Below are 12,931 nucleotides of genomic sequence, written 5' to 3'. Positions count from 1 at the left end.
TTTCGTTTACGAATTTTTATTGACATATTATTATTGTTACCATTATTATATTTGCCGTACTGCTACGTTGGGTGTAAGGTCGTGTGAGTCGTGCACTTATTTTTTTGGCAATAACATTCTGGAGTCGTGCAGGCACTTGACCAAGCAAAGTAGTGTGGTTATCAACGGTTGTTACCCATAGTAGTGCAATTATCAGAACTGGTAATAGTTCGGAAAGAACCCATTTTGATTTCTGGTGAGTAAGTTAACACGCTTACCGCTACGTAGAGTTCGTAAATCTTCGAGCATTCGTACTCGGGGTATGTTGGGGGTTTGTTAGTGCCCATACCCTCCACGCAGCAGCCTTTCGTGCCATCATATAACAACGGGAGAGATTACAAGGCAACGACGCCGGATTTGACTGCCATTGAGTTTTGTTTGTTCCTCGGCCAGATCCGGAGTGACTACTTCAACTACTACATGGTGTCACAAAATAACTAAAAGAAATCCTGAGTTCTAGCTATGCAGTGATGCAGTAATAATCGCTGTAGTATTAGTTACATGGTGACCAACACAAACATGAACAAAAAGAAATGAGAAAGATACGGCTGAGGTTAAATTTATTCAGCTCTGCATTAATAGTAATCATAAGAAAATTAATAATAAGAACAATATCATGTCACAACTCGCTATGCTGTTCAATCATCCGAGGACCCTTCGTAGATGCCACACACCCTTATCTTTTATTTTTAAGATTATGACCTTAGAAAGTTGAAGCCATTCGGTCACATGAGTGAGGCCATAAAAAAGTACTTATTCCAGTGTTTAAAAATAGTAATGGTACACAGCAAAGCTACCGTAACTCTACACCATCTTTAATTCTACATTAAACCAGTAATCATCGCAACTCACTCTAAAACAATATTAATTATTACCATATCAGATGTCCCTTCAAGTGTGATTAGTTCACATGGAGATACCTTCATAGTCACCTCTGTCCTATTAATTTATACACCAATGGCCTGGCCTTACACGACCGCACAGTTATTTTTTGTTCTGTTCGGTGGGCTCGCTTACTTACTGTGTTGTGCCCCATGACACGAACCGCCGCCCATAGCTGCCCTCCCCCACGCCCTCCTTCTGAAGACGCCTAGTGGTAGTACCACACAGTTAGATTACAACTACAAATTTCCATCAATACCAATTGGGTCGAACACTCCTCGTAGACCGCTACGCAATATCCACACTTCCATACCATTTTGGACAAAATCAAAAGTTCAAGTGCATGCCTTCCAGTTTGCACCTGATTACACTGCGCCCCACCTTACACCCCCCTGTTTTAAGCCTGCGTTTGATTACCTTCAGTGCATTAGGCGGTGATTAACAACGTTTTGTGGAAATATGACATAATAATATCCCCCCTGCAAACATCATGAGTCAAGAGTCAACTTCAACTTCAGGTGCGGCGCCATCGTCTTCATCAAACTCACACCATCATCTTCATATCGTTCCTAATAACCATCTACGACAACTGCTGTCTGCTGCATCATCGTCATCATACGTTTCTCTACAGGATGCAACTGCATCTGTATCTTCGTCTTCTCCTGGTTCCAATTCTGTTATTGGCGGAGATAACACTTTAGTAGCTCCAATGCCTCTGGCTATAATTCCACATCTGTCGCCGTTGCGATCCTCAAAGCTCAGTACCCAGCTCCCTAGCAGCAGCACAGGCACAACTACGAACATCTCTCCCGTAAAGGGTGGGGGTGACTTGGAAAGTTCCCAGCGACCTTCTCCAAGTCATCATCAACAACATCAGCTGCTGCATCCTACAGAGCAATTAATTAGTTACATCATTCCCGACTTTCAGACTGTGCAATATTTCATCAAGGATTTCGAAGCAAACAACGAGTTTTATTTACTTGAAGAGACCACAAGACTGGGGTTCGACATTTACTTGGTTGAAAAATGGGCTCTTAGTCGTAAAATCACTTGTGTGGCCAGTACCTACACTGGTAACTCAGAACTGGAGAATAAGGTGCTTAAATTAACTATAATCAAGAAACAGAGTCGTTTCTACCCTTTGAAATTCCAGGAATATTTGAATGAACTATTAATCAACAAAAATAAGGTGACAAGACTTTGTGGAGCTGATGGAGTTACCAAGTCTACTTCACCAATAAATAACACTGGATTTGAACCGTGCATAAATGACAAGGTTCAAACAAATGAAGAGGTCTTATTTATAACAAACATTACCGAGCTTCCATCAGACTTGAATGTTATCCCTATTCCTCAAGGTGATGCCAGATTGGTTTATTCATCCTTTATTATAAATTCAAACCTCAAACGGTTACAATGTTCAGGTAGGTCCAACTCATTGATCAATGACAAAGTGTCTGATTCCAATGAAAACAAATTTAGAACCATTTATCGTATTTATAACTCACCAATTAAATTCGCCATAATGGAATTGGTGAATTTGGTTCAAATATCTCTTTTCTACTTTGATCTTTTGGATCTTAAATATTGTGATGGATTGCTTTGTGATAAAACAGAAGAAGCTCTTGTGACTTGGTGGAATTTGATTGGCTTGCCCCATTTCAGTTATAAACCTAATGTGAAAAAGAATGGTATTTTACCCAATAAATCTGTTAGTGGGATAATTTCCTTGATTGTGCTGATCAAACTTCGGTTGATGATCTTTGGTGGATGTGATGTTCCCGGGGATCCATTTGACTATGAAAACTTTATGATTTCCATTGGCCAATTCCAAAGACAAGTCAAGTTGAAGAAGAAGAGAAAGTTAAGTCTAGAGACACTTTCCAAATTGTTCACCATAACAAATGCCAAATTATCATCAACAAACTCCCATCTTGCTGGGAATAACACTCACCCTTACCGATCAGTTATGTATGACGATGTTTACTCCGATGAATCTAATGGAATATCAGCAGGTAACTCGTTCGTCATTAGTTCCAATGCTCCAAATTCAACTGCAACTATGGCGTCACCCTTGTCACCAACTCAAAGTAATACTAATGGGGGGCCAGCAAATGCAAAAATGCCTCACTATTACTTCAATAAGTTGAAGTCGACAGTACAGGATCATCTCCCAATCACTTCATCATCATTGATAACAGACGAAATGGGGGTAGCAAAAAAGTCAAACAGAATTAAAAGCAAAATCACTAGTAGGTTTTCAGACAACTCAGCTCTGCATTATACCCCAGCTGATGTGGAGACTCTTGATTTGGATCTATTCATTAAACTGTATATCCAAGGTTACACTTTGATCCGATTATTCATTGGTGTTGATATCAACGGAGCTCCCTTAAGGGCAGATAATCTGACATCAACGAAAAAGAGAAGGAATGGTGATGTATCTCTGGGAGATTCATATCTTAATGGTAATGGCCACAACCATCGTGAGCATCTTCCAATTTCCAACAGAAGAGAAGCTCAAGCAGGAGATTTTTTAAAAAAGAATGATAAAAACTATCAGTTTGTCAGTTTTAAGCAAAAGATGGCAAGCCGTATGGCATTAATGCAAGGAACTACAGGTCTTATGACACCTCAACCTGTTTATAATGGTGGCCACATCCCATACTTGCTGCCACGTGTAAGAGGTTACGGATCATCTGCTTCTCTTTTGGATTCAAGCATATATTCAAGGGGTTTAATGAAGTTTGGTTTAAGGACAAAGAAGTTCAAGCCTATTGCTAATGAATCGCAAGCATCGTTGAATTCGTCAGCACCTTCATCAGTAATGGGTATTCCTCCAGTTCAAGTGCCATTGGAGGCAGACATAGTTGAAGTGAAGGAACCAGAATCGTTAGAGAATTCTGTGGCAGTTGACAACTTGCTTCAAATTTCACCTTTTGAAGATCCCACAAAGGAAGGACCTCAAAAATTAAGCACTTCAAGAGGAATGCAACCACAATGTGTGGCTAATAGGGAATATGATATAAATAATCCAGAGTGTTTTGTTCTGTATCTCAATAGGCGAAACTCATGGCCCACAGTTGAAAGACACGGAGGAAACTTGAATCAAATTGCCTTAGAGAGAAATAATTTGAGGAAGGAACTAGGCGATGAAGGCTTATTACAGGAGCAAGTCAAATCCGCCTTAACGTCGTCAGCATCATTTTGTCAATTAAAAAGAAATGCTCTGTTCCTGTTGGTTGAAGCATACGTGAACTCATCGTTTTCAATTGTTCAAGAAGATATGTTTAATCCTCAAAGATTTTTTGACGATTACATTGAGACACTTTCTGTGATCACCAAAGTGGACGAAATAAAATCTTTACTTACTCATGAGAGTAAAAGAAACACCGAAATACTTTTACCTGAAGGAATAGGAGGATTTAGGCGTAAACTGGAATTTCAACCAAATATTGAGAGTATTCAAGAAGAGGCTAATTCTCCCAAGCTCGTAAGGAGCAATGTAGATCAAGGAGTGATCGAATCGGTTGATGAAGAAGATCTGGGTGCTGTTGTTCCATTGAAGACGAAGAAGAATTCTGAAGTTGAAATTCCAAGTGGTTACGACGTTGAAGATTATCCACTGAATGATTTGATTCGCCAGTATTATAAGCAGTTGAATTATGAATTGGTGAAGACCAATCATTCATACAGTGCTATGCAACAACAGAAAAATAAGGTGATGGATGACGAGATTATGTTCAAATTAGAGTTTCAATTAAAGAATTTGAAATCGACAATTGATCGATTAATTTATGAAACTCGGATATTGAACAGACGTATTGGCGAATTACAAGAAAACTCAAGCATCATTCGTCATAAGGTGAGCGATGAGATAATGATTGAGAAATATTCATCACTCGTTAATTCATTGGTGAAATCTTCAAAGTTTTACACTGTTTTCAACAGTGACGAGAGGGCCGATTTGATTTCCAAATTGAAAATTGAAAATAAGGTTATCATTCAAGTTGATGGTGAGACTTCACCACGTGGTTTTGAAACAGGATTAATCGGATTATTTGGGATGTTGGTTTACGAGATGTTTGTATTATTGTTTCTGATATTTCAGTTTGACCGACTGAAGATGAATTTAGATCGAATCAGACATTCATGGGCCAAATTAGATCCCAATAGAAAAATCATTAACCATATCTACCAATTAATTGGCCGGGCTCCCTCAAGGGTACCGATGACAAAATCGTCACTGAGTGACAACTAGATTGTAAAACATAGCATCCCACAAGAATAATAATCACAATAATCACAATAATAATAGTAATAATATAATGTAGGTGATGTAACTTTTATTCCTTAGTTCCTGTAGTAGCCTTATTGTTAAAGCCTGTGATAGTAGTATCCAATAAGTAGGTCATTTTATCATTTAGTTCACTTAACTTCATTGCTATACGAGTTTGGTCAGCTTGGGTTTTTTGAATATGTGATTTGAGACATTCAGCGGTGGCATTGACTTTAGAAGAAATGTAGTTTGAGTTTTCTTCACTAGAAGCAACTCTTGGTTCCACAAGAAATAGCTTTAAATAGGCCAAAAGTTCTTCGCTTTGGTTTATCAATACCATTAACTTTTCTCCCACATAGTCGTGTTTCTGAACGTCCATAATTAGTTGTAATCTACGCTTTTCAAGTTCACGAGTTAGACTTTTATTTGAAGGCTCAGTCTTAGTGTCAGTTACAGCTTCCGTATCCTCAGGCTTTAAAAGAGTATTCGACACAGTTTGGAGTTGTGTGATTTTCTCAGACGTGATACCTATCTGGCTCTTAAGTGTTTGAACAAGTAGGGCAAGCTGATCCTCTTCCATTATTGCAGCAGACATCAATCAAGTTAAGATACCAGTAGTAATAATATTGTATACGTAGTACAGTGGTAGCCGCTCCTTAAGGACATTTGGTTTACACAATGGTAGCGCTGCATGATACTTTTTTCGCGACACCGCGACATTTGTCGATCTAAAATGAAAAAACGTACTCCAAAAACCAAAACTGGACAGCAGTCAAAGAACAAACAGTTTCCAACATCAAGACACGAACTCTAAACGTAAGTGGTTCCATATTCTTCGAGTGTCACATACAAAGTAAACGGACTTTTTTTTTGTTTGGAAGTTTTCAGAAACGTGAGCAAACGAAACTTTAAGCCAATTGAAACTGATACCGATATCGTTCCTATACAATAGCCACTAATAATAAAGGCATATTCAAAAATTCACACTAGAATTCAGGTATAATAACAAAGAAAGATGGTCACAATAGGAAACGCACACGATGACTTGATTCATGATGCGGTGCTCGACTACTATGGGCGTCGTTTGGCAACTTGTTCCAGTGACAGAAGCATTAAGATTTTTGAAGTTGATCAAGCTGCAGAAAATTATAAGTTGATTGAAACATTACACGGCCACGATGGTCCAATCTGGCAAGTAGCATGGGCACATCCTAAGTTTGGATCAATTTTTGCTAGTTGTTCATATGATGGCCGTGCTTTGATATGGAAGGAGCAACCGGAAACCAATACATGGTCCATTATAGCCGAACATAATGTTCATCTGGCTAGTGTCAATTCTGTGTCTTGGGGTCCTCATGAATTCGGTGCTGTATTATTGTGTACCTCATCTGATGGACGTGTTTCAGTGGTTGATTTCAACGATGATGGCACCACATCTCATGTTGTTTTCAATGCCCATGCTATTGGTGTTAATTCTGCCAGCTGGGCTCCCGTAACTTATAACAGCAATTCAAAACCAAGAGATGATCCTTATGGTGGTGGTGCTACCGCTGATCAATCTGGAATGCCTACCAGTGGTGGCAATGTTGGTATCGGCATTACAGGGTCCAATGGCCATGGAGGAGAAACTCAAACTGCTTCAGGAGCTAGATTAGGTGGATCAATTCCTCATTCCGAAAGACGTTTTGTTACATGTGGATCGGACAATTTGTCCAAAATCTGGAGATTTAATCCTTCCATCAACAACTATCAATTAGAAGCCACTTTAGAAGGACACAACGATTGGGTTAGAGACGTGGCTTGGTCCCCCTCTACTTTGGTCAAATCCTATATTGCATCAGCTTCTCAAGATCGTACTGTATTGATTTGGTCTCAAGATAAAGATGGTGTATGGCAAAACCAATTGTTGACAGAAGAAAAGTTCCCTGATGTTTGTTGGAGATGTTCGTGGTCGTTGAGCGGCAACATCTTGGCTGTTTCTGGTGGAGATAATCGGGTTAGTTTGTGGAAGGAGAATTTACAGGGCAAATGGGATTCCGCTGGTGAAGTTGTTGACCAATAAAAAACATTACCATTCAAAAAATAATATAACCTGTTAGCGCATTCTGTTGATAGATGTAAAAATATATATGTATAACTTAATTTACTAGGTGTTTCTCATTGACCAATATTGAATACACATCATTTTTATTCTTAAAGTTCATTAACAACAAGTTCAATGATCTTTTGAACATCTTTTGAAGCTTCATCAGCCGCTTCAAGCACTTCTGCATGAGATGCCATCCCTTGATCCAAAGGAACAGGTTTTTCATCCCAAACAGAAGCCGGAGGATTTGTGACGACTGCGTTGGTGATTAATGATAACGCCAATACTTTCAATCCACTATGACGCGCAACTATAACTTCTGCAACAGTTGACATACCCACTGCATCTGCTCCCAATGTACGTAAAAGTCTGGATTCAGCTCTTGACTCAAATGTTGGACCCAGAACAAAAGCATAAGTTCCTTCATGTATGGGTCTTGTCAACTTAAGTTGTTCACGAGAAACTCTTACAAAGAGTTTACGCAATTCTAAATCGTAAGCATCAGAAGTTGGGAGGAACCGAGGTCCAAACAGATCCATATTAGGTCCTCGTAAGGGATGTGCACCTGCTAAACCTGGGAGGTTTATATGATCATTTATTATCATCAAATGGCCCGGGGAATATGATGAGTTCAAACCTCCTGCAGCATTGGTTACAATACATGTTGTGATTCCAAGAAGTGAAGCTACCCTGATGGGGAACGTTGTATCATCAAATGAGTAACCCTCATAATAATGCAATCTACCTACCATACACATTACAGGCACTTTATTAGGGCCAATTAACCCAAAGACTAACTTACCAGCATGACCAGGTACAGTAGATGAACGGAAACCAGGGATTTCTGAATACAACACTTCAATCTTATCAACAGGATCAAGCACAGAAGCAATCCCACCTAAACCAGACCCACAGATAATCATCACCCGTGGGTTAGCTAACTTTGGGTTACTAGAGATCTTCTGACGTAACGTATCGCATGATTGTTCAAGCTCAGTAAGATCTTGTGGCATTTTGATGACAGTTCAAGGGATAAGCAGCTTTGAACACGTAATAAAAAGAAGAAATTAGTGAAAAGATCCAAACATCAAGTAAGCTTCCAAAAAGTAAATGATGACGAACCAAGTCCATCATCATTATAAGAGCCCGACGCGGGGGTCGAACCCGCAACCTTTTGATCGCTTCTCTTATACAAGACTAAGAGTCAAACGCTCTACCGATTGAGCTAGCCAGGCTGCTCATGCTTTAAAAGAAGCTGCTTGTATGCCATACTATAAAAGAGTACACCACATGACCAGGAACAAACGGTTAGCAGGCTGGATTTCAACTAAGAGTTTGTCTAGTTTGTTACATATAGAGCACTCTATAGTACTAACTATATAGTCCCAAGTGGCTTTCTCTCGAATATGCGGCACTCAAAAAAAAAAACAACAACAACTAAGATAATGTGAACAAAAAAACTAATTATGTGAAATTTAGATAAGGCTTGGTCTAATGGTAAGATACAAGCCAATTTCACAGATTGATAGTAGGGTGTATACTTAATTACTTGTATTGCCCTGCACAACAAAAATATCAACCTCCAAAGAATAAAAAAAGCCAATTGACGTATACAGAAAAAGTTCTCTTGGAAGCACCGACACCCCCACTTCACCTTACGTCATTCTGTGGAAAGAATGGGACTCCGGACCTCAATTACTCTTTATAATGACCGCATGACTGAAAAATGTACTGGAGCTTGCTTTTTATTTCTTCTCCGAAGTAATCACACACTTGTATATTCGGCTTAATTGTGTTCATCTTCTCTTAAACAATCCCTTAAATCTGATTGAGTTTCATCGAAGGTTCGAATACATAAACAAAGGGGAGAGAAAAAGTGCTGGTGAATAAGCCAAAGACTCTCATTTTCGCAGCGCTACCAAAACACTCATTATCACTATTATTACACAAAAAGGGTCGTCCACCAAATTTCAGCGCAGCCCAAATATCAATTCAAACTTACAGACAACCAACAGCTATTTCTTCTTGAAGCAAGCATTAGGTAAAACGGATTGTACGGTGTGCTCAATAGTTGAAAACAGTATCAAGAAATTATATATATAAACGGATACGTTGCAAAGTTTAAGCTATTCAACCCATTCTCACCTTCATCCACACAATCTAAACATTTAACCCCCTTTCTATCCATCCAATATAAAATAACAAGATAAATCAAAAATGTCTATGCGTGCTTACAGTACCAATGGAAAGCCCTTATCAGCTGAAGCTGTGTACCATCAGAGAATGCGTCAAGGGGCATATGTCACCCCTGGTGCTCCCATGGTTGGTGTTCAATCCAACGCTTCTGATACGGCTGCTTTACTTGCTGCTTCATCCGACTTGACTGTAAAACCATCTTTCGAACGGTTAGCTGTTGCTCTGGAAGCCCAGGAAGCCGCTTTAGCTGCAAAGCAGAGTGAAGTGAAAGCATGGAAAAGAGAAAGTTCTGACCCCTCTGCTGACTCTGCTGCTGCTTTCTCCTTGAGTCATCCAGAGTATGGTCTCGAAGCTGATGAGCCCATTTCCGCATCAGCAGTCGGTGTGCCAAAATATAATCTGTCAACTCTTTATCAAGCAGCTTCCAAACAACTGACTTCAACAATGACTTCGAGAGTGAATCCCGATCATAATCCATCTAGAAAGGGTTTGAGTACAAGTGGTTCAGGGCGTACTCAGTCATTGAACTTGGGTAAGATCACTGCAGTTGCAACTCAGAATTCAAATAAATCATTAAGTTCTCGGTTCAATCCAAATTTGGACTATCGTTCTGGATTGAAAGCTAATAAGAGTGGTTCGGAATATTTGGATGCACTGGAAGAAGATTTGGCAGCTGAAGGTGCTGCTGCATCATTGAAGCTGTCTTCTGTGTATGCATCCAAGAGAAATCCTCATACATTCACCGCCGCATCTGTTGTCAACGCCAAGTTATTGGATGCAGCTAACCTGGCAGCCAATGAGAGATTGAAGTCACTCTCATCTCTAAATTCCGGCAAGACCCGTGACTTCAAGGCAGAAGCAACTGCTTACGCTGGAGCTTTGGCATTAGCACAAAAGCGTTCAGAAGACAGATTGAAATCTTACCAAAACAAAGAAATTAACATTGGTGGTGGTAAAACCATAACTCAAGCAGAATTGGACTCTCTTGCTTCTAGAATTGTTCATCCAGTATTAGAAGATATTTCAAAATCAGCAGAAGATGCCAGACAAAAGGATGATGAGGAAACTAAGCATAAGGCCAATTTAGTTATATTGCATCAAAAGGCTAAGGATGATGAAACTGCCGCAAAGTTGAAGGAGAAGCAAGATTTAGAAGCAGCAAAGCAAGAACGTATTGCTGAGAATGAAAAGAAGATGCAAGAAGAAGACACCAAGTACGATGAATATCAAACTGGTCGTCATGGTGAAGTGGACCAAAAGAACACTGAATTTATTGCGCTTACCAAAAAGCATGAGGAAGAACGTGAAGCCCTTTTAGCTGAGCAAAGAGAAGAAAATGGTAAAGTTGACGCTGAAGAAGAAGAGAAAAAGACAGCAAGAAGCACCGAATTGGAACAAATGCAAAGCGAAAGAGATGAAGAAATTGCACCATTATTAGAGGAATTGAAGGAAGAAACCGCGAAGTTGAATGAGGTCACTGAACGTAAAGATAGTTTGAGTGAAGAAGTTGATGGTTACCAAAATGAGAATGACGAAGCCACCACAAAATTGGAAGACTTGAAGGCCAAGTTGGAAGCTGCAGAAGCAGAAATTGAAGAGTTCAAGAGTAAGAATGAAACATCTCAGGCAGAATTGGATGATTTGAATGCGGAAGTTGACAATTTAAAGACTTCTTCTGCTACTCTTCTTGCTGAACATGCAGCTACTACTAAAGAATTGGATGAAGATCTTGAAAAGTTGGCCAATGAGAAGGAAGAAAAAACTGCTCAAAAGGCCAACCAAAAGAAGGAAATCAAGGATGAATTGGATTTGAAAGTGAAGGAAGAACATAAAATCAACGAGGAACTACCTGATCACTTGAAGACGTCTGTAAATGAATCTAAGATTAAGGATACTGCAAGTTTATTCACCGTTGAAACAAGTAAAACTGGCAGCAAAAATACAGATGTCGTCTCTCATCACGCACCATCTATTCATGCCCCTGTATCAGGAAATGCTGTTCCTGAAAGAAAGAAGACTTTTAAGTTGAAGGGTTTGTCACTGATTTTCGGTAAAAAGTCTACCGGCCCTGCTGCTGCCACTAATAAATCCTCTTCTGCTGCAGCAACACCTGCGGTAGCACCAACAGCAAGCCATATACCTGCTGCTGCAAGTGGATCGGCTTCTGTTGTTTCTGGAGACGACTTTTCGTTGAAGGACAAGAATAAGAACAATGTGGGAGTATTCAAAGAAGAAATCTAAGTTTACTACTACAAACTATTAGCTGATACTATTGGCATAAACTTTTTTCAATGGCTTTCTTTCAATGGCTTTCTTTCTTTCTTTCTTTCTTTCTTACCTTTACTTTTTTATTTGTTTCTTTTACTTCAATTCTAAGTCAATTGATTTTGTATGTTGTTTATTTTCTATACTGTTATTACTAGTATGTTATCATTTGTTTTAGGTACTTAACCCTTAACACGGCGTAGTTACGATAAGACCTCTATACGGTAGTAGATTTTGTATATCACGTGACCTGGGTACTAGGAAAAAAGTACGTTAACAATTTAAACTACTATCAATGAATGAAAGACCTCCTATAGTCAACTCCATTATCACAATGGTATGGAAACTTAACGAGAGCAGTGACGAATATAAGACTCGTAGAAGAAGGCAAATGCAGCTCTTCTTTGGAGCTGCTGCTGTTACGATTTTATCAAGCAGGTTTGCCTACAGAGCAACATTGGCAAGACAATTTATTCCTACAATGTTCCAAGGAAATCACCATCCTCCTACTTCATACAATTTTACGGCAGATGCAGCAGTTGCCGTTGGAACTGGTACACTTCTCTGTTTACTGGTAAGTGCCATGATGTTTAGTGGTATTGGATGGTGTATTGATGTGAGTGAATTCCGAGAGTTTGGTTGGAGAATGAAACGATGGATGGGAGGAGAAGAAAATCAGCGTCAGTTAAGTGCTGTACCTTTAGATGAAGAGTCCAAAGTAATTCAAGACGGGTTGAACGATTTGCTTGAAGGAAAGTTTGATGATATTGAGTTTGAAGAGCATGAGAATAAGCAGTGATAGAAAGCTATTGGAGCTTTCATTTGTACATAGTTAACGTTTGCGTGGAAGCATAAATTATATGTGAAACGTCAAAAGAATATATACTACCGATTTAATACTTGTTCATACAGATAAAACATTATTAGTATCATCATCATCATCATCATTATCATCAAAGTCGTGCAAAGTTACCAACTAAACAAAAGATGGCTGGCTAAATGATTAGACGTGTATCTCAAGCTAAATCATTGGAAAGCACAACTGACTGTTTGTTTCTTGAAGGGATCGAGGCTTCATAATTGACCATATTACCTTGTATTACGTGACTTTCTATACGTATCTAAATGGCATCTTATCGTGTTCTCCAGACATAAAGAGACAGTATTATTGAATATATTTCTAC

The 12,931-nt window shown here is 39.2% G+C and overlaps 6 protein-coding genes and 1 non-coding gene across 7 annotated transcripts; 4 read left to right on the top strand and 3 right to left on the bottom strand.

Moving 5' to 3' along the window:
* Positions 1–1,411: 1,411 nt before the first annotated feature.
* KQ657_000720 (uncharacterized protein) lies at positions 1,412–5,182 on the top strand (the record flags this gene model as incomplete). The annotated part of the gene is made up of 2 exons (XM_043191549.1): positions 1,412–1,415; positions 1,815–5,182. The coding sequence occupies 2 exons, from the start codon at positions 1,412–1,414 to the stop codon at positions 5,180–5,182; spliced, it is 3,372 nt and encodes a 1,123-aa protein (XP_043048856.1).
* An 85-nt stretch (positions 5,183–5,267) lies between these two features.
* KQ657_000719 (uncharacterized protein) lies at positions 5,268–5,780 on the bottom strand (the record flags this gene model as incomplete). Its single annotated transcript, XM_043191548.1, has 1 exon — positions 5,268–5,780. The coding sequence occupies one exon, from the start codon at positions 5,778–5,780 to the stop codon at positions 5,268–5,270; it is 513 nt and encodes a 170-aa protein (XP_043048855.1).
* Positions 5,781–6,215: 435 nt separating this feature from the next.
* On the top strand, positions 6,216–7,262 carry SEC13 (GTPase-activating protein; the record flags this gene model as incomplete). Its single annotated transcript, XM_043191547.1, has 1 exon — positions 6,216–7,262. One exon carries the CDS (start codon positions 6,216–6,218, stop codon positions 7,260–7,262), a length of 1,047 nt encoding a protein of 348 aa, XP_043048854.1.
* A 131-nt stretch (positions 7,263–7,393) lies between these two features.
* PNP1 (purine-nucleoside phosphorylase) lies at positions 7,394–8,299 on the bottom strand (the record flags this gene model as incomplete). The annotated part of the gene is made up of 1 exon (XM_043191546.1): positions 7,394–8,299. The coding sequence occupies one exon, from the start codon at positions 8,297–8,299 to the stop codon at positions 7,394–7,396; it is 906 nt and encodes a 301-aa protein (XP_043048853.1).
* A 130-nt stretch (positions 8,300–8,429) lies between these two features.
* On the bottom strand, positions 8,430–8,521 carry KQ657_000716. Its single transcript has one exon. It is a non-coding gene; the product is annotated as a tRNA-Lys (tRNA).
* Positions 8,522–9,503: 982 nt separating this feature from the next.
* On the top strand, positions 9,504–11,723 carry KQ657_000715 (uncharacterized protein; the record flags this gene model as incomplete). Its single annotated transcript, XM_043191545.1, has 1 exon — positions 9,504–11,723. One exon carries the CDS (start codon positions 9,504–9,506, stop codon positions 11,721–11,723), a length of 2,220 nt encoding a protein of 739 aa, XP_043048852.1.
* Positions 11,724–12,042: 319 nt separating this feature from the next.
* AIM11 (uncharacterized protein) lies at positions 12,043–12,546 on the top strand (the record flags this gene model as incomplete). The annotated part of the gene is made up of 1 exon (XM_043191544.1): positions 12,043–12,546. The coding sequence occupies one exon, from the start codon at positions 12,043–12,045 to the stop codon at positions 12,544–12,546; it is 504 nt and encodes a 167-aa protein (XP_043048851.1).
* Between the last annotated feature and the right edge of the window lie 385 nt (positions 12,547–12,931).

This window comes from Scheffersomyces spartinae, assembly GCF_019049425.1.
Source record: "Scheffersomyces spartinae strain ARV_011 chromosome Unknown scaffold_12, whole genome shotgun sequence".
Classification (NCBI taxonomy): Eukaryota; Fungi; Ascomycota; class Pichiomycetes; order Serinales; family Debaryomycetaceae; genus Lizanozyma; species Lizanozyma spartinae.
This window is presented reverse-complemented; position numbering and strand designations above follow the sequence as displayed.